Source organism: Cheilinus undulatus, linkage group 7 (assembly GCF_018320785.1).
Source record: "Cheilinus undulatus linkage group 7, ASM1832078v1, whole genome shotgun sequence".
Taxonomy (NCBI): domain Eukaryota; kingdom Metazoa; phylum Chordata; class Actinopteri; order Labriformes; family Labridae; genus Cheilinus; species Cheilinus undulatus.
Genome location: NC_054871.1, coordinates 34,685,205 through 34,710,307, shown reverse-complemented (window position 1 = coordinate 34,710,307; position 25,103 = coordinate 34,685,205). Strand labels below are relative to the sequence as shown.

General features: G+C 38.0%; 4 protein-coding genes across 7 annotated transcripts; 2 read left to right on the top strand and 2 right to left on the bottom strand.

The window, feature by feature from the left end:
- The first annotated feature begins 323 nt into the window (after positions 1 to 323).
- On the top strand, positions 324 to 5,134 carry LOC121512140 (nuclear receptor 2C2-associated protein). Its single transcript, XM_041791230.1, has 5 exons — positions 324 to 409; positions 609 to 699; positions 2,120 to 2,225; positions 3,574 to 3,641; positions 4,145 to 5,134. Exons 1-5 carry the CDS (start codon positions 372 to 374, stop codon positions 4,265 to 4,267), a joined length of 426 nt encoding a protein of 141 aa, XP_041647164.1. The 5' UTR covers positions 324 to 371; the 3' UTR covers positions 4,268 to 5,134.
- A 138-nt stretch (positions 5,135 to 5,272) lies between these two features.
- Positions 5,273 to 7,388, bottom strand: rfxank (regulatory factor X-associated ankyrin-containing protein). 2 transcript variants are annotated; one of them, XM_041791228.1, is made up of 9 exons: positions 7,304 to 7,388; positions 6,906 to 7,010; positions 6,633 to 6,773; positions 6,478 to 6,543; positions 6,292 to 6,392; positions 6,077 to 6,202; positions 5,883 to 5,949; positions 5,711 to 5,791; positions 5,273 to 5,617 (listed from the first exon to the last, which is right to left on the bottom strand). In XM_041791228.1, exons 1-9 carry the CDS (start codon positions 7,380 to 7,382, stop codon positions 5,565 to 5,567), a joined length of 819 nt encoding a protein of 272 aa, XP_041647162.1. In that variant the 5' UTR covers positions 7,383 to 7,388; the 3' UTR covers positions 5,273 to 5,564. The 2 variants fall into 2 exon arrangements, with proteins under 2 accessions (XP_041647162.1, XP_041647163.1); XM_041791229.1 differs by lacking the exon at positions 7,304 to 7,388 and adding an exon at positions 7,112 to 7,302.
- borcs8 (BLOC-1 related complex subunit 8) lies at positions 7,383 to 14,234 on the top strand. Of its 3 annotated transcripts, XM_041791231.1 has the most exons (6): positions 7,383 to 7,519; positions 7,732 to 7,844; positions 10,336 to 10,400; positions 10,486 to 10,593; positions 11,979 to 12,065; positions 13,467 to 14,234. In XM_041791231.1, the coding sequence occupies exons 1-5, from the start codon at positions 7,483 to 7,485 to the stop codon at positions 12,040 to 12,042; spliced, it is 387 nt and encodes a 128-aa protein (XP_041647165.1). In that variant the 5' UTR covers positions 7,383 to 7,482; the 3' UTR covers positions 12,043 to 12,065; positions 13,467 to 14,234. The 3 variants fall into 3 exon arrangements, with proteins under 3 accessions (XP_041647165.1, XP_041647166.1, XP_041647167.1); XM_041791232.1 differs by lacking the exon at positions 11,979 to 12,065; XM_041791233.1 differs by lacking the exons at positions 11,979 to 12,065; positions 13,467 to 14,234 and adding an exon at positions 11,317 to 11,967.
- Positions 12,163 to 16,242, bottom strand: tmem221 (transmembrane protein 221). Its single transcript, XM_041791226.1, has 3 exons — positions 15,334 to 16,242; positions 14,020 to 14,105; positions 12,163 to 13,235 (listed from the first exon to the last, which is right to left on the bottom strand). The coding sequence occupies exons 1-3, from the start codon at positions 15,633 to 15,635 to the stop codon at positions 12,694 to 12,696; spliced, it is 930 nt and encodes a 309-aa protein (XP_041647160.1). The 5' UTR covers positions 15,636 to 16,242; the 3' UTR covers positions 12,163 to 12,693.
- Positions 16,243 to 25,103: the final 8,861 nt, after the last annotated feature.

The following is a 25,103-nucleotide window of genomic DNA, read 5'->3' as shown; positions in this document are numbered from 1 at the left end:
TTTTTTCATGATAAAAAGGCTTGGAACCTAATCGAGTCTTATCTCCTTGACCTTTGTAGGACATTACTACTAACATGGTGTAACTCAGCACACTCTCATTGGCATATTATGGGTACACAGATTTTTTTTTTAATTAAAATTATATTTGTAATCTCATGCTGTAAATAAGTGATGATTGGGATATGGATAAGGATAAAGACATGAATCACTTTAACTCCAGTTTGGCTGTGAGTCTTTTCTCTTAATATTTTGATGGAACCAGACTTCCATCTAGTGGCGAAAAGGCGAATTACAGCTTGTGAACGTCACTGTCGTAAACTTCCCCCTGTTGCCGCATTGCTTGACGGCAATGTGTATGTTGAAGTTTCAGCATGGCATCCTCACTGATTTGCAGAGAGACTCAAAGCAGGTAAAGAAAAACTCATCATTTATTAAAGTTGATTATTAAGACATAGCTGTAGACAGAGCTTTTATGGGGAAACGACTACATCTCATTGATTTACTCCTTAAGGACACGTAAATGAAACATGCTCTGCGGTGATGCTGTAAAACCTCCTGTCGTTAGTATGTAGACGTGTAAAGAAATATATTTGTCATTTTCCTGTCAGAGTGAGTTCCGTGTTAAACAGAGATGTGAAGCAGTTTGGGAAGAAGTTCATGTTTGACTGCAATGAAGAGACGTGTTGGAACTCAGACCAGGTAACAACAGCTGTGTCTCAATCCCAGAAGACATCTAGAATATTTATTATACGACCAGTGTGACAGACCATGATTTTATTAAGCATTCACGGTTTATATATATCAGTAAAAATTGATAATAATGATATTGAAACCGCATGGCATCAATTAATATTAATACCGCGAAACAGTCCAGTATACTTCAGTTAAAATGATTGCTATTATTTTCTCACTGTCAGCCATGTGTCTAAGATAGGCAGCTGCGTGCACTTAATGCATTTCATTGTGGGGCATCAACATGTGGAAAAAAGGCCCCATGTCAGCATATTTCATGTTACTGTGTTTTCCAAGTGTAATATATTTCTGTTTTGTTTTTGTTTGTTGCTTGCTTGTATTGTCCCATCTTATACTTTATATTTTTAGAAATATTTTTTTGTATATACTTTTTGTAGAGCTTAATCTCAGAGCAATGCAAACATTTCCAATGTACCTGTACTGTCCTGTACCCCTGTAAATAGCTATAAACATCTTTTCTATTCTCTTCTTTAAATTATGATCAAATGGACTGAAGACTCTAGAAGATATACAGCCTCTGGATGATGTGTTGTTCAGTTTTCACCAGGACTGGATCGATTATCAGCCTAGCCAATTACTGAGGCCGACTATTGGCATTTAACTGATTATTGGTATCGCATTTTATTTCCCAGATAATTGGTAAAATTAATTGAACAAAAAGTGCACTACTTTGACTGTACTGCAAGGTGTGTTTTCCTTTCTGGCTTTATTTTCACTCTCCCCTGTCTCAATGTCCTTTATACAACACAATCTGATTGGCTGGGCAGCATGTAAGTTCCAGCTAATCAACGCTTAAGTCTGAGTTCCACCACACAGTAAACAGTGTCACCTAGAGTGTCACCTTTATTTAAAGTGACTTGCATCAGTGGACCCCTAGGCAGGTGTGCATGGTATTAGGGACCTTGCCTAGGGGTCCACTGATTGTGCCCAGACTAGAATTTGAACCCCCAATCACCTGTATTAAAGTCAGCGATGTAACCCACTGGCCTAACCAGCCACAAAATGAATGAAATCACTTCCTTTTTTCTTGCTGCCAGTGTCTTACTCTGTCCTGTTTCTCATGCTGATAGAGCTAGATCGAAATTGTTTATTTTCCATCATTTTTTATCATACAGTTTTCTTTGTGCCACATCTTGTACATCATAGTAAATGTATATCAGTTCCAAATATACAGATATTTTCTCATGTACTGGCAATAATCAGTATCAGCCCTAAAAAAACAATGTTGGCCTACCCCTTATTTACAGTAAATTATCTTTTCATTCTTCTCTTTGTATGTGCCCTTTTCATGTGTGATAGAAGCTTCTGTAACAAACTGGCTACAATGGGACTGTTTAAAAAAGTTTGTAATGTTTATGTCTCACAGGGTGAATATCAATGGGTGTCTCTTGAGTTCCCTCAGTCCGTCAAAGTGTCAGAGCTCAAAATCCAGTTCCAGGGTGGCTTCTCTGCAAAAACTTGCAAACTAGAAGGTAAAACCTTGAGATTACATTTTCGAACTGCAAGCCTGAAATCAGATTTTTTTTCTGATGATGTTATCTCCTTGGGGTTGTGCTCACAAACATCCCGAAAATCCTCTCAGAGAGCTCCTAACCTAGCTTAAAATATTTCCATAAGGAGCCCTAGATTAGGAGGGATTGAGGAACATTTTCAGAGCAACACTGAGCAAGAAAGGGCCAGAAATGTATATCTTAGTGGCCAGGCATGGTTGATCCTGTTGCTAGGGATGACACATTCTTTCAAAAGCTATGGTTGTTTGAACCAAAAAGAGGAAAGGAGAGAATATAAATGATCCATTAGTGATAATAAGTGTAGAAAGAAAGTGATATCAGTGAGCGTATGGAATTGCACATCCATGCAATAAATTGTTAGCCACCCTTTAAAATTACACCAAGTTTATCAGCAGTTCCAGTATCTGCAAACACATGACAAATTGTTGTCAGTACAAATAAGTTTGAATAGTTTTCCATTTATGTTAAAACAAAGTGGCTCTAAACATGTTCAGACCTTTGTATGTACCAATCACAAGTGTTTTATCATGATTTTAAGTGAGCCTAATTTTAACAGCCTCAGACCAGCTCCCCTGAAGTCTCTGGTGCCCCTCACCAAGGGACTCCCAGAACCCAGGTTGGGGGCCAATGCTGTACATACTTTAAAAAAAAAAAAAAAAGACGCCCATTTGTGATGTAACCTAATCATCACATCTGTCATATCAGTAAATCTCCTGTCATTGATAAGATGTACCAGTGGAGTAAACTATATTTGGAGGTATCACCATGCAGCCTTACTTTACTCTGAAGTACTGAAATGTCTTTTCTGTTCATCTCAGCTTTGATTGAACAAGAATATTCTTGATCATTGCTCCTGTTTGTAACTCTTTTGTCTTGTACCCTTATTTAAATGATGTACTGTTAATATTAGTACTTAATGTAGTGAATATTATTATGAGACTGTGACTGAGCTGTTTTTGTGATCACCTTCTGTCTTTCCACCATTTTCTCATCTGTCCAAGAAAACTCATGAGCCTCTTAAAAGTCTTTCTTCTTTTTCTCAGTCTGTAACTTTTGGAAACCTCTAGGGCTTAAACTACTTGGTTATAACATTTATCTTTAGAGGAATGTAGTCTTCAGAGGAAGTTCATGGAGAACCTCATGGATTCAAGAATTTTCATGGATTTTTTTCACACCAGGATCAAATTATTGAACTAGGAAGTTTTGGAAATGCAACTCCAGTGTTCTCATTTCAGTGATTTCTGTTTCATACAAGATGTTTGGCGTAATGTAACAGGGTAAAAGTATTTTCAATTTGTGCTTTCTGCAGGTTGCCCGAAAAATGGTGACTTTACAGCGATAAGCCATTTTTATCCAGAGGACGACAACTCTCTTCAGATATCCTTCAATAAATCATAAAGAATCAGAGAAAGGATGGAAATTGTTAAGTGCTGACTTCTGCTTTAAAATAAAGGCAACAAAACCTTCAGAATTACTTTTAATTTGTAATATAACACACAGGAGCTTACTATATTATTCATTAATTTATTTTTAAAAAACTATTTTAACCAGTATTTTTAGTAATACTATAAATGTAACTGAACTTGTAGTGTCTTTATCATAGCTACCAATAATGATGCACACTCTAATAATAATAATAATAATAATGTAAACTGGTAGGAAATATTATACCAAATCCAATTTGCTTTGATGAATCAAAACTTCGGTAAGTTCGTGTACACAGGGCTTATTACAGCGGCTGAATCTGTACCTGTCACTCTATGAACACAGTGTGTTCCCTGTGCCTGTTCTAGATGGTTCATATTAAGTATCCAACAATATTTTCCTGGACCTGCTTTTCATTATTACCATGCTTATCTTCTTCTTAACTCCACACCCACAGCTTTCCCATACAGGAGGCCCCTGCAGTGGACAAAGTTAAAATAATGTTTGAGAATAGTGCCGACTTTTTTGGGAGAATTATTGTTTACTCCTTGGACGTCCTGGGGGAAAAAGCTTCGTGACCAATGTTTCTTATCCTCTCATGAGAGAGGAAATGACCCCTGAGTAAAGTACAGGATGGAGTGGTGGCACATCTGTACAGGCACCTCATGAACTGATGGGAATGTGGCCTTTTTTGGTATTGACTCTTTAAGGAATCTGTCAAGACATCTCACTACAGATAACATAAACATGAGAATCTTGATATGGAGCCCGATGCTGTAAAAAATGCAACTGCATATATTTCCTCACATTCTCTGTAAGGGATGTAACAATACCTCACAATACAATTTCAAGTTGATACTTATAAAAAAGGTTTAGTCACTGTCATCAAAAATATGCAATACTGTAATCAGAAATATGCTGTTTTTTCAATAATCTACTCAATTAAAGTATTACTTGTATTAGGACTGGGCGATTATAGCAAAGATCAAAATCACTATTAATTTGGCTTTTTACCTCAATTACGATTAATGAACGATTATTCCACCCCGAACCTCCAACTCTGTTTGGTCTGTAAATATTTGTATAATTTTAAAACAAATAAGTGAGAGGAACCTGCAGAGATTAAAAATTTGTGGTTATTTATTGAGACAACTGAAATCAAAATACACAGCTGAAACAAAACTACCTGGCTGCCTATCAAGTGACTACACAGCTAGTAGTTTGTTTTTAAGGGGGTGGTGCATTAGTAGAGAGAGATGTTACAAGGGAAAAAATTGAAATAATTGACATGGCAGATTTTTGTTGGTTATAGGCTCTAAATGTCGTTTTTTTTATTATTTTTGATTAATTGCCCAGCTCTAACTTGCATTTATAGAAAGAAATTCTACAGAGTATTTTGCAATTCTGTCAGATAATTGAAAAAAAAAAAGAATATTCTTTAAAATTGACTCCAAACTCATTTATTTCTAAAACTCAGAAAGCTGTTGAAAATTTTCATTAGTTAAGATGTATCATTACATCTCTACTCACTGTACTTTTTTGTGCCTTTGAGTTGAAACATCATTCCAGTGAAACACACCATATAAAAATATACTATATTTTTTATTAAGACATACACAGATCTTTGCCTTCTTTCAGTCAAACAAAAATATTCTGCAGCAAAACTTTTGTATATTAGTCCTTGATGCAAAAAATGGAATTAAGATTCTTAAAATAAAAAAACATTGTTTTCTCAGTGTAAATATCTCTGCATAAGTCTTGGTCTCTCAGAATGACTTGTTACTGTAACGAGGGTTTTGTCGCCAAACCAGATGATCGCCAAGTCGTGCATCTGAGATCAACTGTGTCTTTTTTGTTGTTTCAAGTGGTGTCCTGTCACGTTGGCTGCTTGTAGAGTTTCAGAATATGGTCCTCCAACACTTTCTGAACTAAGAAACAAGAAAAAATGATGCTTTAACACAGAAAGAATTTAACTTACTTTTAAAAACGACATGCATTTGCTATGCAAAGACAATACATACTTTTTTTGTGTCCAAGGGCCACAGCTAAGGCCATAGGAGTGTACCCAGAGTCCGACTCAATGGTCATGTCTGCCCCTTTTGCTGCACAAGAACACAGTTAAAGTAATTATTAAAGCATATTAACAATACAGTAGAATTTATCATGATTTTTCATTATAAACATGCACTTTACCTAAAAGCGCTTCTACACATTTGATGTGGTTCCCCCGCACAGCATAAAGAAGAGGAGTACCACCATTCTGTGTTCATAAGAGTGCACAAAAAAAAAAAAACATCCAAAAAACTTTTAGACTTTCTCAATAATCCAGTCAGCTTGTCATTAATTTACATATTCAGGATTTATAATAAAAGAAAGTCATTATGAACCCAGTCGTAAGTGTTTATGTCCACTCCATGTCTGAGAAGAGACTTCACAATGTCCACATATCCTCCAGAGCTTGCAAGTGTCAGTGCACTCTCTCTTTCCCTTGCAATGGTTTTGGGGTCTGCCCCCTGAAAACAGACCATTAACATTAGTGAGCTGTATTTTTTGTATAATTAAAACATGCACGTCTTTCTGGAGAGTAGTGTGTATTTCAAACCTTTTCCAAGAGAAGATCAACCATTGCTTTCTCTCCAAACGCTGCTGCCCACATCAGAGGTGTAAAGCCCCGTTCATCCTGTTTGCTGAGCAGTGAACTGTCTGCAAAAACAGAAGGCAGCTGTACAATTTGACTGATGTTGTGTTATACTGCATCATTACTGACAGTGACATCAAGGTTTCTCACCTTTGATTAAGTGTGCAGCCACTTGTGAAACCTCTCCTTGAGCTGCCAACTGATGTATAGACAGAGCTGAAGGAAAAAAAGGACTATAACTTCATATGTTCATGAAAGTATTACTTAAAACACTTTGACACCAGAGTATCCATGCTGGTACTCACCGTCTAATGTTGCTGGCCGGACTGTAACCTCATTCCCACGCTGCTTGTTGGTCAGAGTAGTGGAGTGTTTAAACAAACCATCTTCATCCATGTCCATGTTCTCTGGAGGCCCTGGACCAGGTAGAGGAGTCACAGTCATGCCTGCAAGAAGATAGTATTCTCCGTGAAATAGATTATTTTAGGACTGTGGTGTCACACAATGCAAGCAATATGTTGTCCGATTGTGTAATACATGTACTTGGATAATATTTACAACACTGTATGCACATGTACCATTGGATCCATCCTCTCTGTACTCAGGAATACTTGTATTCGTGTTAGAGGGCTGAGTATTTTGGCCATATGTAGCCTCTTCATCACCTCCGGCCTCCATGATCGCTGCAAGAAGAACAACACAGGACTTTATAAATAACGCAGTATCGGTGTGAAGAAAAAGTACAAACGTTAAGTTTTTAAAGCTAATTTCATTGTCAACTCACCACATTCAGCCTCAGTCTAGTTTGAGCTAACTTCCTCTCGGGAAAGTGAAAGTAAACTATTTGAAATGACACAATGGTCCGCGCTGACCACCGAAATGTGCAAAGATACATAAATCTCCACTCGGTTGTTGTGCCACTGAATCAATCCAATGGTTTTAGGAAAGAATTGAAAACACGTCTGTTTTTACTCACGTATTGTTTCGCCATGTAGAAAGAACTTTAGTTTTCTTGAATTGGTGTTTCTTTCCGGAGTCTTATCGAGGTTGCACATGACAACAAAAACACGGAAGAAGGCTGAATCAGCTGACGAGTCTCGTCTGTAGATGTTTTATGTTGTTGTCAGTCCTGTCTGTTTTTAACCAGCTGACATAATGGATGACCAAGAGATGCAACTGAAAGTCAGACGAGGTAACATTAGCGTGATAAATATACATGTAACGTACCTCATTGCTGTTTAGGTTTTAGCTGTTCTAGCTTTGAGCTTTGGTTGGCCGCAAAGCCAACGCAGTGTTTTAGCTAATATTTGCCTATGGTCCATGCTGCTAATTTTTTGGTTTCTGAATTTATTCTAACAAAGGGCATGTACGGGATGCATTTGTTTTAACTCCTTTCTTTAACAGTGACGGACAAATTTACGGAGAGTATGTACGTCCTGGCCAACGAGCCGTCAGTGGCTCTGTACAGACTGCAGGAACACGTCAGAAGGTCCCTGCCCGAACTGGTGCAACACAAGGTATTAACCACGTACCATCTTCTGAAACAACTCACAGAAACTCAATCTCTATTCTTAATCTTAATTTGATTTTGCACATCCTCAGGGAGAAAAAATGTAACAGCAAATGTATCCGCTACCAAGTGAGCACTGCAGCAAAGGGCAACTTTGGTAAACAAGACAGTCAAATTATTCTCACTACCAGAGGTGCAAATTGTTCAAAACTGTGGAATATTTTCAGTGGTGCAATTTTTATTATATACAATGAAAGGAAAGGAAGAAAGAAAGAAGAAAAGCTTATTTAAACTGCATTTACCAGTCATGAAAGCTCATGTAACGATGTTTTGGCTGGTTTTGCATTTGTTTAGCCACTGAGAGACGTGGATGAAGACACACTTACAAGTGGCATACAAGTATTATTCTTTTGCGGGATTAACAACAAAACAAATTTATAACAAAGCTGAACAACAAACTATCCCAACAGCACTTGAAGACACACAGAAAAAAAAATTAAGGGCATTACCTTAATTTACACTACTGTGCGGAACCTTTGGACCTTAAACTGAGACTTAATTAAGGCGTAGAAGTGGCAAATAAGGGCACCATCGGGCAGGAAGGAGGATTGGCACAACCCGGCTAGTACTCTGGATGTCCTTGCATTTTACCAGGGGCATTGGAAAATAATCTGTTGAAAATAACAAAGTCAAGGCCCTGTGGCACACTGGGCCCTGTGATGAATCCAGTTTTAAGTTTGGCAGCTTTTTTGATTTTAGTCTTAGTCTTTAGATGAAATGTCTTTTAGTTTAAGTCACATTTTATTCATGTCTAACCTTTTTAGTTTTAGTCGACAAAAACTCAAAACATTTTAATGTAGTTTCAGTCCATAAAAAGTCCCAACATTTTAGTCTTTACTCTTAGTCCTAGAATTTATTGTCTTGCCATTTTAGTCTAGTTTTCGTCATCTTGACGAAAACTAAACAGACCTTTTGTCAGTTTTAGTCATCAGAGATCTAATTTGTTATTCTTAGTCTAGTTTTTGTAATGGAAAAAAGGCTGTCGACAAACATTTTTAGTCATAGTTCTAGTCGATGAAATTAACACGGGATGGATCCTTAGTGCCCTACATTTGAGGAGGTGTGGGCTGTTCAGGCCAACCTTCGAGACTTTGGAGCAGCTCCATATAGCATGGGAAAATGCCTTCTTCCTTTTTACATTTCTAACATTTATTATCCCTAGCTAAGCCCATTTTATATAGTTTCAAATGTGTAACATAATATCATTATGCAATCTTATAATTAATGAATTTCCTTCTCAAATATCTTGTGGCCCATGCTTAATTTGGAATTATTTCTCACCATAAATACTCCACAGTTTCAGTCACAGATTTCTGGTTGTTAATGAACATTTCACTGTCTATCTCACACAACTATGCATAATAGTCTTGTTCACATTACTCAAAGACTGGCAGTCAAGGGCCTGGGCTCTTTTTTTCAGGCTGTGTGTGCAAGCTTCTGCCAGGGTTTAGGGCTACAAGGACCATTGGCATAGATTTGATACAGAAGTGTAAATCAAGCTTAAGGGTAAATTGATCAACCCCTTCAACCAATGAGTGGGTAAATAGATAAATAATAGATACAATTGTCTTCAAAATATTTTAAAGCAGAGAATCTTGGTGTTTGGCATATTTGGCAACAGTAAAATTACGTCTGACTTTTCTAATGCATGTAGCAATTTTTGTAAATTTACTAAAAACAGCAAAACACATGCCATTTCCTATTTCCTATTTCCTTTTAAATATTCTTATTGTTCATGTTCTTACAAATTTGGTCTTTGCTCATTGCATTGGTAGAATAAATTCATATCATTCATGGCTTTTTTTTCTTCACAGTTAAAATGTATCAATGTTTGAATATTTGTCTCATGTGTTGCATTGAGTAAGCAAGAGGCCCTTCCCTGATCTAGAGTATGGTTAAAAGCTGTCCTTATCACATGATAAAGGTTTTGAATATCTACAAAATGATTGAGGATACATAAATTAAAACCTCATCAGTCATTTCTGAGTATTGTCAGGTATCAGTGAAAGCCATGTCAAAACAAAGTACGTGTTTTTTTTTTAAATATAAAGAAAACAATCAGCACAACTCACCCAGCTAGTTTACTTGCGCCTTACATCGTCAACTTCATAAGTATGCCCTGCTATTTAGTCAGATGCAGAGTTTGAACTCTGCTCTGATATGGGTTTTATAGCTGCTACTATTTTCTGACATATTTACATCCCCGTGTTTTTTTGTTTGTTACTGAAGCTTGTAAAGATCATAGGGGTTAGCATCAGCCATGTAGACCCTATGTATAGTTGTCAAACAAATGCTTTGTTGTCAAGTTTCTTATAATGATTAGGTGTAAATTAAGCTGTGGTTTAAATAAAATAAAATAAATAAATAACTAGAATATTTACCAACCTTTACCAATCCCTTGCATGGTAATTGATATATCTTCTGTGGTTTCCTCTCAGACTGACATGCAGAGCTGGGAGGAGCAGAGCCAAGGAGCCATCTATACTGTAGAGTATGCATGCAGGTAAGAAAAGTATAGACCCTCATACTGGTGAATTCCCACTGCCCAACTGTCATGACTGTAACACTGTACTTGTTGGATTTTGCAGTGCTGTGAAGAGCATGGCAAACAGCAGCTTGTATTTCAAAAATATCGACAGCCTCCTCCGTCAAGCCATCAGCATGAAGGAACAGATCAGCAGCTCCCAGGGTCGCAGGTAGGAGGCAGCTGTGGACATTTTCATCTTTACTGAGTGCAGTAGCACCACTGGCAGGGCAGTTTTTCATTTAGCTAAAACTCTTGTGCCATTACTCTAGAGAGTTTCTCATTCATTTTGAGGTAGATGTTCATCTTGGGAGGACAATTTTGTTAACAAATACAGTGTATGGTATATACCAACGCCTAAAACACAGACACACCTGGATTGCACAGTCATTTGATTCATAAAGAATGATTTAATTTATAAGACTTAAAAATCACATACATTATCAGGCTGAAGTAAAACATTCTTGTGCCTATTAAATTGGCTGAATAGGGCAAATTGACTAATAAATAATAGGCAGCCCATTACATCAACTCAGTTGCATTATGAAACTTGTACAGCAGTTTTTATGCTTTTATATTTTTCAAGTGCCTCACCAAAACCTAAATGATCTTTTCTTGATATTACATTTGAAATGCATCATGATGATTTATTTTCCTTTGTCTAAAAAATCTTATTACCAACCGGACTCAAACACATCTTAATGTATTGCAAAGCCCCTTTATTTGGTATCTAACTAGCTTTTCAATGTAGATTTCATCACTAGGTAAATATTTTACCTAAAGTGACTTACTAGAATGTTTGTGGTAACTTACCATGGCTGCTTTGAGTGGAAGAGAACGACTGACTCAAGTATGAGTTGACAATTTTTTGTTTTTGTTTTTTCTCTCCAAGCAGACAATGAAAGATGCTTCATTAAGGTATAAATTAATTTACAACGCTGATTTGTTTGGTACTTATTGAATAGCAGTTCAGTTGGCCAATGTAATTTTACTACACAGTACACGCATTGCTTCTCTTAGCCAAAGACACCACAGCATTAACCACGTGCAATTGGTTTTGGTGATCACTGACCAGAGGCAGTAGTTTAAGTCTGTATTTTTAAGAAAATTGCCTGATAATGATCAGATGCCAATGGATTGGGGACCCCTGACATATGAATACCTGTCTCTGTCATGACCACCCAATAACCTCTCACAGGAGCGTAAAAAGTCTTAAAATATGTGTTTATTTTGTTTTTAAATGAAATAGTCGGTAACACAGTGTCTGAAGTTCAATCCTGTTTGTACTCAGTCTTTGCTGTTTATCATACCTTTTTGCATGCTAGACCTTTCCTTTATTGGTTTGTTTTACCCTTTAATAATCATTGATATCTATTAAACTGCGGGATTTTTCATTTTTTAATTTCCCTTAATGCCCTTTATTCTCCCAATAACTGGAAACTATTTATCTGGCCTGTTCTGAGCTCCTTGCAGATAACTGGGGATTCATCTTTTCTGTTTTTGTTTTTTGGTGCTGTTTCTCTTTCATTTCTCACTGACACCTGCATGACGCTTAAGTGATGTGATCCCTTCACCCAGTCCCCTTGTCTCTGCATCTCATACCCCACCCACTTCCTCATGAACCTCTGCACAGATGTGTCCAAGGTTAGTAGTTCCTCCAGATATGACGTAACCACATTTAGACCTGTGTTATAACATTTTTTCTGAAGTTACTGAATGCACATTAGAAAGACAATTGATGTGAGAGTTCTTTAAGAGTATTTTAATGTCTTATTTAGGTGTCGGAAAGCATCCAACTTTGACTCTGAATAATACTCTCTGAAACTGATTTAAGGTTGACATGGAATACACAAATAAAACAAATTTGCACATTGTGCACAAATATTTGGTAAGAAGCTACAATATACAACAGAACAAAGTATTTACATTATCTCAATGAAAGCTATAAAGTTGTGGGATTGATGGTTGGATATTGTTGCTGTTTGTAACAAAATTGGAATCAATGTCATTCATATAAAACACTAAAAATGATACAAAAGTGGTGCTCAGTATGTTCAAAAGAAATTTAGAATGCTTCATAATTTGAAAAGGAGTTCAGCTGACAGAATTTGGGTGGGTCTTCCATCTCAGTCCCATGTTGTTTTCACTCAGTCTGGATTCACATGCCGAGAATGAAACAATACAACTTGACAGTTCTACATCTGCTTAAGATGACATTCATTTTAGAAGTCTTCTTATCAGTGTTTTCAAACACTTGTTCAACTTCTTAAAGTCACACAAGAGTTGAGTCTTTAGCAGTAATCCCCGTCTTGCGAGCGAGGACACCCCTCATCTCATTGTTGACCCCATTCCAGGGTTTAGCCTGGGCCTGCAGTAAACCAGACTCAGTAGATATGGTCCTATGCATTCTAGAACCACTTCCACCACTGCTATATCCATCTTTATCACTAGCATGGCCCTGGGAACCTCTTTCCGGAGAGTACTGTGGTTGCTGGTATTTTTCTCGCTGTCTTGGGTTACTATATTGAGGGTAGGTCATCGGATGCTGGAGGCGAGACTCGCTCCGGTGTATCCGCGGTTTGTCCACACCAATCTTGAGCTCGCAGGGTCGGGAGAGAGGCTTGGGGCTGCTCCCATGGCTGTTCTCATACAGAGTGTCCAGGTGGTCACTCTTATATTGCTTTGCACCACAGGAAGCTTTGACCAGAGAGTGGGTTACAACAAACAAGAGGATTAAAATCCCAGAGGAGAGTACACAAGCACTTGCAATGCCTGTTTCCACTTCAAATATCAGGAGCATAAAGATGGACATAGCTGTGAGGGAAGAAAATAGAAACAGAAAGTTACAACCAAGCAAAAATTGCTCATCTGTTATTTGGAAGAGCATTAATGGGCCACCCGACCTTAAAAAAATGTATTTATTTGGGGGGAATTTTATTGTTGCCTTTCTTGATGTACTTTTTGTACTGTAATTTTGGAGCAATCTTGTTCTGAAATCTCTTTCAGGATTAATAAATCTCTTCCTTATTTTATCTTTACCTCCAGGAAAAGGACTATGGACTCAAACACACTAAAGGACGGGGGAGAAAAGCACAGTTCTGGGATGTAATGTGCCCTCCTGAGTTGCTGGTGTTGCTTCTACGTTCCCTTACTCTTCTTCATCTAAACTCAGGCTAAAGTGGGGTCTTAAGGGTAACGCCAACCCATCACAATGGAGAGAATGCCTCCAATGACCTCCACCGGTGCAAGCCGCTCAGTGGAACAGAGCACCAGAGCACTGCCAGGGCCAGCATTAAAAACACTCAAGTCATGGACGCTGCTCAAAGAATGCATTGTTCTCTGGGACTCTGGATGGACCAGAGAGAAGGCAGCTGAGCTGTTTTCGCCTGGTCTGTTGGAAATCCTAAGTTTTGCTAATGTATTGGACATTAGTTGTCAGACTTGTGTGAAACTTGTGAAAACAACCAAATCATGGGAAGTAGCAGGTTCCAGGTTCTTTTTTTGGTACTAATATACTTTTTTTCCAACTAGACATGAAGTTCTAAAGAGATTATCCTGGCTCTTAGGAAATCAGCTAATCTTGCATTTTTGTTCTTACCTGCCAAATAGACAGACACTCCAATGCAAAACAGCCCTATAGCCACATGTCGTATCGATCTGCTATCCAGAAGGAACCAGTCTGCTCTGTAGAAACAAGTGTCATATGTTCAATGTCATACCAAAAGCATGTTTACACATTCAACATTGCTGTTTGAATATCTGACAGGTGTATCAATCAGGACAAGTTAATAAATCACCTTAGTTGTGTTGGAATTTTTCTTTTGCTTTGGTTTCATTCGTTTTACTTTACTTTGCAGTACAACTCTTCTTTATTGCTCAACTCATTAGTTTGCCCAACAGAACCTCAGGCCTGAAACAATTAGTTTCTTGATTATTTAGTGTTTTGAAATACAAAAGTATTTTGCAAAGTTCATTGTTATTCACATTTTCTTGGAATGTCCCCTCTAGTCAGGAGGGGGTTCTGGGGTTTGTTGTTGAGTTTTTAAAGCGACGTGGGAATGGGCCAGCTACAGGCTGTGTGCAGGGTGCATAATAAGAGGAAGGCCATTGTTTAAATGGGATTCATAGGGGTTGAGAGGTGGGGGTCAACCAACAACACTGAAGTACCGGCCTCTGAACTCTGACACATGAGGAATTTGTGTCTTTATGCTTCTGAAACTAAGTTTTCTTTTAATCAAACTTACTTGTGCATGGATGGTGTACAGTGGACTTTTAATGTTGGTATGAGGGCATGGACAGAAACAAAATAACAGATTAGAAGAGTTTCCCTCCACTAGTAACAAGTGTTATTGAAATGTTTCATTTAGGTATGCATTTAGCCCTGGTGTATGTATTGCTGCTTCAATTTGTATTTTTATTGTTTTGGTCTAAATTTGATTAAAAACTGGAGCATACTTTTTAAAATTATACATTATTTTAAATCTTATGTATAGGCTGTAATATACCCTTAAATAGTGAATCCGAGTGTCAATCCGAGATAAAATATAGAGCAACATGTATGAACTTGAGTCCAGTGCCAACATAAGCTTACTGCTAAAGCTAGAAGTCATGCCAAATCAATTCTATACGCTCCTGTGTGTAATAAACTGAGTAAGTCTGGGATTTACAGCTTTAGTTAATACTTTAAATTGTTAGAGACTGTTTTGACGTGTTCTATTTGCGTTCTTGACACAGTAGTCATTTTCATTAGCGTAAGGATACTGTAATTAGCTATCAATCGATCGCAGGTGCATATCCTCAAGATTCGACCGGAACTGTCTCTCCTTTTATGGCCTATTTGATCAACAGCAACATCAAAGAGTGAGTGAAGCGGCTGCCAGGACATTTACTCTACAGCGTTCAGGGTTAATACCTTTCTGTTTCGTGCTCTCCTCTGCAGACCTCTGTAGAAAAGTAACCGTGGAGCAGACACACCACCACGCAGCTTAAGTTCAGCGTGAGGGACAGAGCAGAGAGCACCGCGGAGACGGGTAGCAGGACGGCCCAGACCTGAGCGGGCATAACCGCGGAGGTGGACGGGGGTGTCTCCCTTATTGCCATCTGCTGAGACTGAAGCTGGAAAATTAAAATGACCGATAAAACGGACATGATAGCGGATAAAATCCCCAATAAAGACAGCACTATTAGAGACCGCTGGCTGTACTTAGGCGTCATGTTTATCCCAGGTTTCACCAGTACAAAAAGTTTCTGATCCTCTGTCGCACTTTCCAAGGCTCCTCTCCGGCAACTCTAAACTCTCTTAAAGTGCTCTAGCATTGCGCTGTCTCATGTCAGGTCGGTCGGTTCAGAGTGATCCTCCTCAACGTGGATTTTTTTTTTCTTGTTGCGGCAGCCTAGTTTTGCTGTTGTTGTGGAGCTCCCCACTGCCCAGTCCGAGCATGTGATGTGCTTTTAAATCCTCAGATTAAAAACTTCGCAACAACAATGGACTTTTTCTCTTGGATCATCGGAAACAATACGTTGACGTGCTCCTGTGAGAGGCAGGCTCCCTGACCAAACACAAAACACCATGAACAAAGGATATTTAAACAGCTGCTATACTGCAACTGAGCTTAGAAAACTAGCACCTTATTGAACTGCCTTTAATGATGTGAGAAATAAACAAGGCTATGTAAATTTAACCTATTGTAATATGAGATTGAAGGGCCTATACCAACTTAAAATGATCCCCAATTAGACTACTAAATAATTTATTTAAACCGGTTTATAGATTAGCCTAGTTCCTGCTGTGATGTATGTTGTGATGCATCCTAATAAAGAGATGATTAGAATGGTCCCAACAGGCTATCGGGATGGAAAGTAACTCATTACATTTACTCAGTTACTGTAATTGAGTAGTTTTGTGTGTAGGTGTGTATTGTACTTTTTAGTGATTGTACTTTGACTTGAGTACAATACTCTTGTTCTTTTTCTACTTCTCACATCATGAGAGTATGATTCCATATTACATCCCAAAACAGGTGTTGTGCACTGCAAAATCTGGAATGTTGATTTCTCAGGGTAAAACATATTTAAGTTGTTTTTTTTTTACGCCAAAGTGTGATTTTAACTCCATCCTGAGTGAAATGGTCTTCAGTGGCAGTCCACCAGGGTTGTTCAACCTTGTAGAGAGTTAACTGATCAAAGCTCCGCTTAGGTGAGTGTGGGATGAGTTTCCCATCATACCCTTGGGCAAAGTGTTTAGGGGTGTTTTATATGTATTTATTTGTGTTACGATGTTTCCTGAGGCACATCTGTGCCATGGGTGAAGTCAAAAGACAAAAATAGGTTTTGAAATAGTAAAACATAGCTAGTTAAAACTGGGGGGAAATGGGCAGAAAGATGCCGTAAAACAGGGTAAACAGATGTAATTACAGTAAAAGGGTAAAATGAGGAAATAATAAGCTAGAAGAGGCAAAAGTGGGTGAAAAGTGTCAAAAAATGCAGTCAGTGGTGGAAAGTGTATAAAAAGTGTCAAAATGGACAGAAAAGGTGGTGAAATAGGATTACAATGTGGCTTAAATGGTTGAAAGAGGCACACATGGGTTTAGAATGGCAAAAATGGGTAAAAAGTGTCAAAACATATAGACTAAAAGTGGTGAAAATGGGTTAAAGAGTGTAAAAATGGGTGGGAAAGGTCATGCAATGGGATCTTTAAAGTAACAAAATGGGTGACAGTTGCAAAAACCAGCTGAAAGTGGCAAAATGGGTTAAAAGTGGTTAAAAAATGTAGACACAGTGGTGGAAAGGATTCTAAAAATGACAAAATGGTGTAAAGGTGCAAACATAGGTAGTAAAAATGATGAAATAGGATTTAAAAGTTGCACAAATGGGTTAAAAGGGCCAAAAATGGACACAAAAGGTAGCGGAATGGGATCTTAAATGTAGTAAAATTGAGGTAAAAATTGGTAAAAATGGACAAGAAAAACAAGATAAAAAGTTGTTAAATGAGGCAAATATGGAGAAAGAAGACAAAAATGGGTAGACAGTGTGCAAAATTGGTAAAAGGGGCAAGAAAGGGCAGAAAAAGTGGCACGAATTAATAATTTCAACATCAGAGCCCAATAATAGCTTGACACACTTTTCCACTTCAACATAAGGAAACTTTTTGCCAGGATGTTAGCAGCAGTGCTATCGATCCAAAACACATACATTGCAACTATCAATAAATCACAACTGTGGAGGGCCCATTCTCTGGTTTTGTCAGGGGCCCAGCCAAACCTGAGAGCATGCCTGGGTGAAGTTATCCAGTTAAAGTTCCTGCCTTTGGCTTTAGGTGTTCCTAAAGGACGTATAGAGCAAAAACCAGAGTAAGTGTCCATTTACGTGAGGGCAGTAGTGGTGTATGTTTTCCTCTGAAGGTTATTTTAATGTCCTATTGTAACACTAAATGAAACAAAACTGCCTGCCATGCAACTAATGAAAATAAAACAAATTTAAAAAAAAAATTCCAAAGCTAAAGAGACTTAAAGCTTTTTTGTGCTAAATAACAGCCTGGCAGGTGTGCTTTACAGCTAAGTTTGGAGGAATTTGGAGCAGAGACTGTCTTGGCTAACCCCATTTCAATGTAGAATACCTCTTTTATTCTTATCCAGCTCCTCCAACTTTCTGAATCTAATTAACCATTCACTTGTTGCCATGAAAACAGGCCCAGTTTACTAGAGAGGGATCTTTTAACCTTTATCCATTTCACCTAAAATGCACTACTCTCCCTTTATTCATGCACCATGCAATGAAGCATGCCATCCAGTTTCTTTCTGATATAATAAACCAAAAATAAACTGTCACTAAACACCTCACATTTGCCACTGGTGACCGGAAATCCCCCCAAATAGCTTCAAGTATGTGACTTATGATACACATGACTTATCTGTCTGTTAGAGATTATGGTTAAGGTTAAGGTTTGGCTGCAAAGGTGTAGCCTTTATTCTGTTGAGATGTAGATAAGACTGCAGATATAAAGGGACACAATGTGAAGTATTGCTCTCACACATGTACACTGACCAGGGAGGCTATTTCTGAATTCAACAGCCTCACCACATGCTCTAAAAGGGTCGGGGCTGATCTTGTCGAAAGCAGAAGTGAGAAGTTTCAGGAAAATGAAAAAAAAATGGAGTTGATACGGAAAGTTCTCAAAGGCACCTTTATTTCTCTGTACTTTTAGCACCACTGCCCTTTTATTGTGTTTATTAGTAACATTCACAATTGCTGTGACTGTTGCAAATCAAACTTCTGTTTCTGGCTTCATGGAGCTCTCAGCATTTACAACAAATGGATAAAAAAATACACTTCCACGCCCTAAATAATTTACCCTTCGCTGCAGGTAATTAGCTCACTGTGCGGGGTTTGCACTATCCTCTATCAGGCTGATGAGGCCCAAGCAGGTGAATCCTAGAGGTAAAGGCTGTGGCGGTCTGCAGGGATGTTGCTAACTATTGCATCAGATGCACAGTTTAAGCTACCTCTCGGGGCTCACAAGGTGTGCGTGTTTGTGCATACATAGCTCTGTTTGTGTACAACTGTATATAGATGTTTGTCTCTGTGTGTGAGAGAAACAGAGTTGTTGTCCACACTTCCACGGATAATCGGTGCTAATAAATACTGACTACATTATTTTTAGGAGCACAATGTGTCGCATCCCAGAATAGTCCATAATGCAGCACATGCAGTGATTCAGTTATTACCTCTAAATATATCAGGCTGACAGCATGCCTGTTTTCCATTGGTGTCTGCATTTATGAGCATAAAATGTAATTTATTTTACCTTTATGTCTATCACCTTATCCAAGTTCAGTAAAGATACTACCAATAGAAATAGTGCAAACTTGTAACAGGACACAAATCTAGAAACTTTAAAACGTAAGCAGCTGTATGTAATTCATGTATGACAGAATAACGTGTTTTTATCTTACACGCTAGCCCCTTCTGAGGTCTGTTTACAGAGCATGAAGTTGTCTATTGAACTTTAAATCGCGAGCTATAACTTGTGGTGTTGTTGCAGTAAAATATAGCCCATTGTTAGGTGTTCCTGCAATCTTGCAGGGCCCGTAAGCGTGTACAACCTTGTTTTGGTTAGGTGTACCTCTGTTAAAATGGGTTGTTTGCACTCATCAGAGCACAAGAAAGCCATGATGTTAGTGTATATGAAATGTAATTTATCGGTGGGGATTTGTAGAAAGATACTTACAGTGTCCATAGAAAGTTTTCACCCCCTTGGATGTTTTATCCTTTTGTTGATTTTATAAATCAGTTATGGTCAATATGATGTGGCAATTTTTGACAAAAAATACAAAAAAACACCTTAAATGTCAAAGTAACAACAGATTTCTACAATGTAATATCAAAGTAAAAAACACATGTAATGTTAAATAAGTGATTGCATAAAAATTCAACCCTTTCACGTCAGTATTTACTAGATGCACCATTAGCTGCAATCACAGCACTGAGTCTGTGTGGATAGGTCTCAATCAGGCTTGCATAGGTGGACACTGCAATTTCACTCCGTTCTTCTTTGCAAAACTGCTCAAGCTCTGTCGGGTTGCATGGGGATCTGGCGTGACAGTCCCTTTCAAGTCCAGCCACAAATCTCTTTTGGACTGAGGTCTGGGCTTTGACTTAATCACTCAAGTAAACATTCGCTTCGTAATCTTAAACCATTTCTGTGTAGCTTTTGCTGTATGCTTCAGGTCATTGTCTTACTGGAAATCTTCTCCCAAGCCGTAGTTCTCTTGACTAATTTTCCTATATTTTGCCACATTCATTTTACGCTCTTCCTTTACAAGCCTTCCAGGGCCAGCTGCTGAGATGCATCCCCACAATATGATGCTACCACCACTGTAATTCACAGTAGGGATGATGTGTTTGTGGTGATGTGCAGTGACTATACAGCCAAAAAAAAACACTATTTTGGTCTCATCAGACGAAGGAACTTTCTCCCTTTCTTCAGCATGCATCTCTCCAATAAAGCTTTGACTTGCGAAGAACCCTGTCAGCTTGGCTGCCTCTCTCACTAGTCTCCTTCTTGCACAGTCACTTGGTTTAGTGGATGACCTGATCTACACAGATTTACAGTCATTTGAGACACATTCACTGCACTCAGGTGATCTCCATTTCACTAATTTTGAGACTACTAGCACCAACTGGCTGGACCTCTGTTGAATTAGGTCAGTCACTTTAGAGGGGGTGAATATTTTTGCAATCGCTTGTATTACCTTACATCATACTCTTGTTTTATTGGCATTAGTTTCTATAAATCTGTTTTCCCTTTGATGTTAAAGAGTTTTTTTGGTCAAAAGAGTCAAATTATATTGACCATGACTGGTTTGTAAAAACAATGAAAGGGTAAAACATCCAAGGGGGTAAATACTTTTTTTGGCACTGTATGTTAAACACCAAACCTGAATCAACTTCCCACTGAAAAATGGCTTAATTTTAGGAAATGGCATTCAAATACTAGTGACACAATATTCAAATCCTAACAAAACTAACATCATCGTGGTAAAACAATGCAAAGCATAAATGGGAATTGTTTTTCGAGGACCACAGCCATCCATTAAATCACCACTGTTGGCTACTGCCTTCAGCCCCCTGTGCAAAGAAAACATTTACAGAGAAATATTTGTCACAATTGCCACCCTATATCTTAATCAATAAGGACAATTCAAAATCAGCCTGCTACCTCTTAGTGCACAACCATAGCCTGGTTCCTGGCTTTAATTCAACTCACCTATGCTTGTTTTTACTTTATTTTTTAATGCTTTTCATAATGGATATGTTCTGTGGTTTTAATGTGCTGTCTTGTTAAAATTACCTCTGATTTTATATGCCATATATTAAGCAAGTCAAAGACAAATATTTGCCTTCTATTGCAAACGTAGACAGAGTATTTCATAACCTATTTCTGCTGCATTTGAGAAGAAAAAAAAACTGAAAACGGTGGAATCACCATCTAATCATAACTTATCATATGCAACCTGTGGTACCAAATGTTTTTGCATAAAGGGGCAAAAAGGTCAAAGTGAATTTGCTGTTTAGAGCAAACTGAATATTCTCAGATCTCTCACTATGGTTTCAGTCTCATTCATTCATGCACTGAACATGTAAACTAGTATTCATGCACTCTGATGACTCTGTCTTTATTCATAGAAACTTAAACACCACACATTACTACATGAATTTTTATCTCAAACAAGACACATTTCTTTTGAATGAGACAAAACTAAATGACATCTTAACCATATTATTCACAGAAAGCCCTAATAGTCCCCTGGAAGAAACTGTGAGTAATTCAGTCTCAATGCATTCCTTAATCCACCTTGAGAATTTGTACAGGAAAGCATTAGGAAATGAACAATATTAGAGTATAAAGCGGTGGTTACCCAGACTTGGTCCTAGATCCAAGTGGGTCAACAGATGGCCTCGATAAATCATGAACTAATGGTTCATTATTTTTTACCAGAACCCATTTCTCTTTGTCTTTTCATATTACTTATCAGTTATTTGTGAATGGTGTGTTATCTCTCTGATATTTTTTATCTTGTGTTGTTTTGTTATTTATATTTGATTATATTGAAGTTCTTTGATGGTAATGATACTGCTGTTAAATACCGGTTTACCTTTCAATTGTTGTGCTCATTTATTTCACCCTCAAAATACAAAGTGAAAATCCTTGTATGTGTAGGGAAGACTGGGGTTGGTCATCTCATGGGCAGATCTGCCCACAGAATTGGCCGGACCCCTGAAAAACCCAGAGAATGGGCCCTCCCCAGTTGTGATTTATTGATGATGCATGTGCTGGATCAGTAGCATTGGTGCTAGCAACCTGGCAAACAGTTTTTCCTTTTTAAGCTGAAAAATGTGTCGAGCCATTTTGGGGCTCTGAAGTTGAAATCATGAGTTTGTACCAATTTCTTTTACCCCTTTTAACCACTTTTTTCCCACCCACTTTTGCCAAGTGTGTCATGCTGTTATTGGGTTTTGATGTTCAAATTATTTATTCATGCCACTTTTACTCCGTTTTAATCACCATTTCCACATATGTTGCCACACATTTTTCACCCCTTACTACCAAATTTTGCCAATATTACATTTTACATTTTATATTACATTACATTGCTACTTTTTAACCCCTTTAACAACTTTAAACACAGATTTTTGTCCCTTTTAACCCCTTTTTAGACCCTTTAAACACATTTTGATTTTTTGGCTCATTTTGCAATTATTAAATTAATTTTCCCTTTGAGTTATTTTAGTTCATTTCATTTTATTTTTTGGCATCCTGATGTTAGTGAACATCATGGCTAAGCTCTGAAGTCTGACATTATTTCCTAATGGTTTAGTTCAATGTGCCCAACCATATTGTTAACATTACCAAAAAGGCTAATTCTGATGAAAAAATGGGGTTTACATTTTAAAAAGGCTATTCTGTATTACAGCATAAATAAACAAATACAATTATTTTTTGTTGCTTTGATAAGAGTTGTTATTATTCAGGGTAAATATAAAATATGGTCATCACAGATTAATTTGTACCACAGTCACATGGACCATGATTTTCCTGACCTCCATGGGCCCCCTATTTGGCTAGGTCCCCTGAAAGCTCTCCCCTTTTTCCCCCTTTATGGCTAGATTGTCACATACCAATTTTCCAACCAGGTGCAATGCTCATTTCTAGTCAGAAACACTGAGTCAAAAAGACATTTTATAATTCTGTGAATTGGAGTATTTTCTTGTGTGTTATTTTCGTATGAAAAATTCCCAGGTGATTACTAATTTCACAATCAAACCTTTGTTAAAAAGCAGAAGGTTGTGTCATTCATTTAATCTTAGTGTCAGCCAGCTAACTAAAGCCATGTGGTAGCTTGCATTAAACCTATGAATTTACTTTTTAATTCAGATAAATTGAAGTAATATGATGTTATTGAACTATTTATGGATTTCTATTTGCATGTGTATGGCACGTGAGTGTACCAGAGAGAGTGTGTATCCTCAGCAACATCTGACATTAATAGATGATGTGAAAGTAGCATGCACATATCATTTCACAGTAAATGAGTGAGTAAAGTAGTGCTATACAGTGCCATGAAAAAGTATTTGCCCCCTTTCTGAACCTCTGAAACCTTTCTGGGGGGTCAAAACCTATCTGCCCCCCTTGTTAAATCATGAGTAAACTGTGATTAACTACAGTTCTTGGAAAGCTGAGTTCAATTTCACTGGCCACACCCAGGCCCGACTACTGCTAGATCTGTTGAATGCAGAAATCACTTTAAATAGAAGCTATCAGACAAAGTGAAGTAGGCCACGAGATCTCAAAAAGAAGCACATCATGCCATGATCCAAAGAGATGGAAATCTATCAGTCTGGAAAAGGTTACTAAAGCATTTCCAAAGCTTTGGGACTCCAGCTAACCACAGTAAGAGCCATTATCCAAAAACGGAGAAAACTGGTAACACTAGTTAATCTTCCCAGAGTGGCCGGCCAACAAAATGACTCCAAGAGTGCAGCGACTCATCCAGGAGGTCACAAAAGAACCCAAAATGACATCTTAAGACCTGTAGGCCACACTGGCCTCAGTTAAGGTCAGAGTTCATGACTCAACCATAAGAAAGGCACTGGGCAAAAATGGCACCCATTGGGCCAAAACCACTGCTGATAAAAAAAAAAAGAACACAAAGGCTTGTCTCACATTTGCCAAAAAACATCTTGATGATCCTCAAGACTTTTGGAGAAATATTCTGTGGACTGACGAGACAAAAGTTGAACTTTTTGGAAGGTGTGCGGCAGTTACATCTGGCATAAAAATAACACAGCATTTGATAAAAAGAACATCATACCAACAGTCAAACATGGTGGAGGCAGTGTGATGGTCTGGGGCTGCTTTTCTGCTTCAGGACTTGGACCACTTGCTGTGACTGATGGAACCATGAATTCTGCTGTCTACCAGAAAATCCTGAAGGTCAACGTCGGGCCATCAGTTCATGCCCTCAGGCTCAAGTGCTCTTGGGTCATGCAGCAGGACAACAACCTGAAAAATATCAGCAAGTCCACCTCTGAATGGCTCAAAATAAACAAAATGAAGGATTTGGAGTGGCCAAGTCAAAGTCTGGACTTAAATCCAATTGAGCTGCAGTGATGTGATCTTAAATGGGCCGTTCATGCTGGAAAACCCTCCAATATGGCTGAGTTAAAACAATTCTGCGAAGGAGAGTGGGCCAAAATTCCTCCACACCAATGCAAGACTCATCACCAGTTATCACAAATGCTTGATTTCAGTTATTGCTGCCAAGGGTGGCACAACCAGTTATTAGGTTCAGGGGGCAATTACTTTTTCACACAGGGCCAGATAGGTTTAGATTTTTTTTACCCCTTAAAAAATTAATAATCATTGAGACAATGCATTTTCTATTTACTTGGGCTGTCTTTGTGAAATATAAAAAATTGGTTTGATGATCCGAAACATTTAAGTGTGATAAACATGCAAAAAAACTCAAGAATCAGAAAGGGGGCAAATACTTTCTCTGTATAGCACTACTTACTTATTCACTGTGAAATGATGTGTGTATGCTACTTTCACATCATCTATCAATGTCAGATGTTGTTGAGGGTACACACTCTCTCTGGTACACTCACGTGCCATACACATGC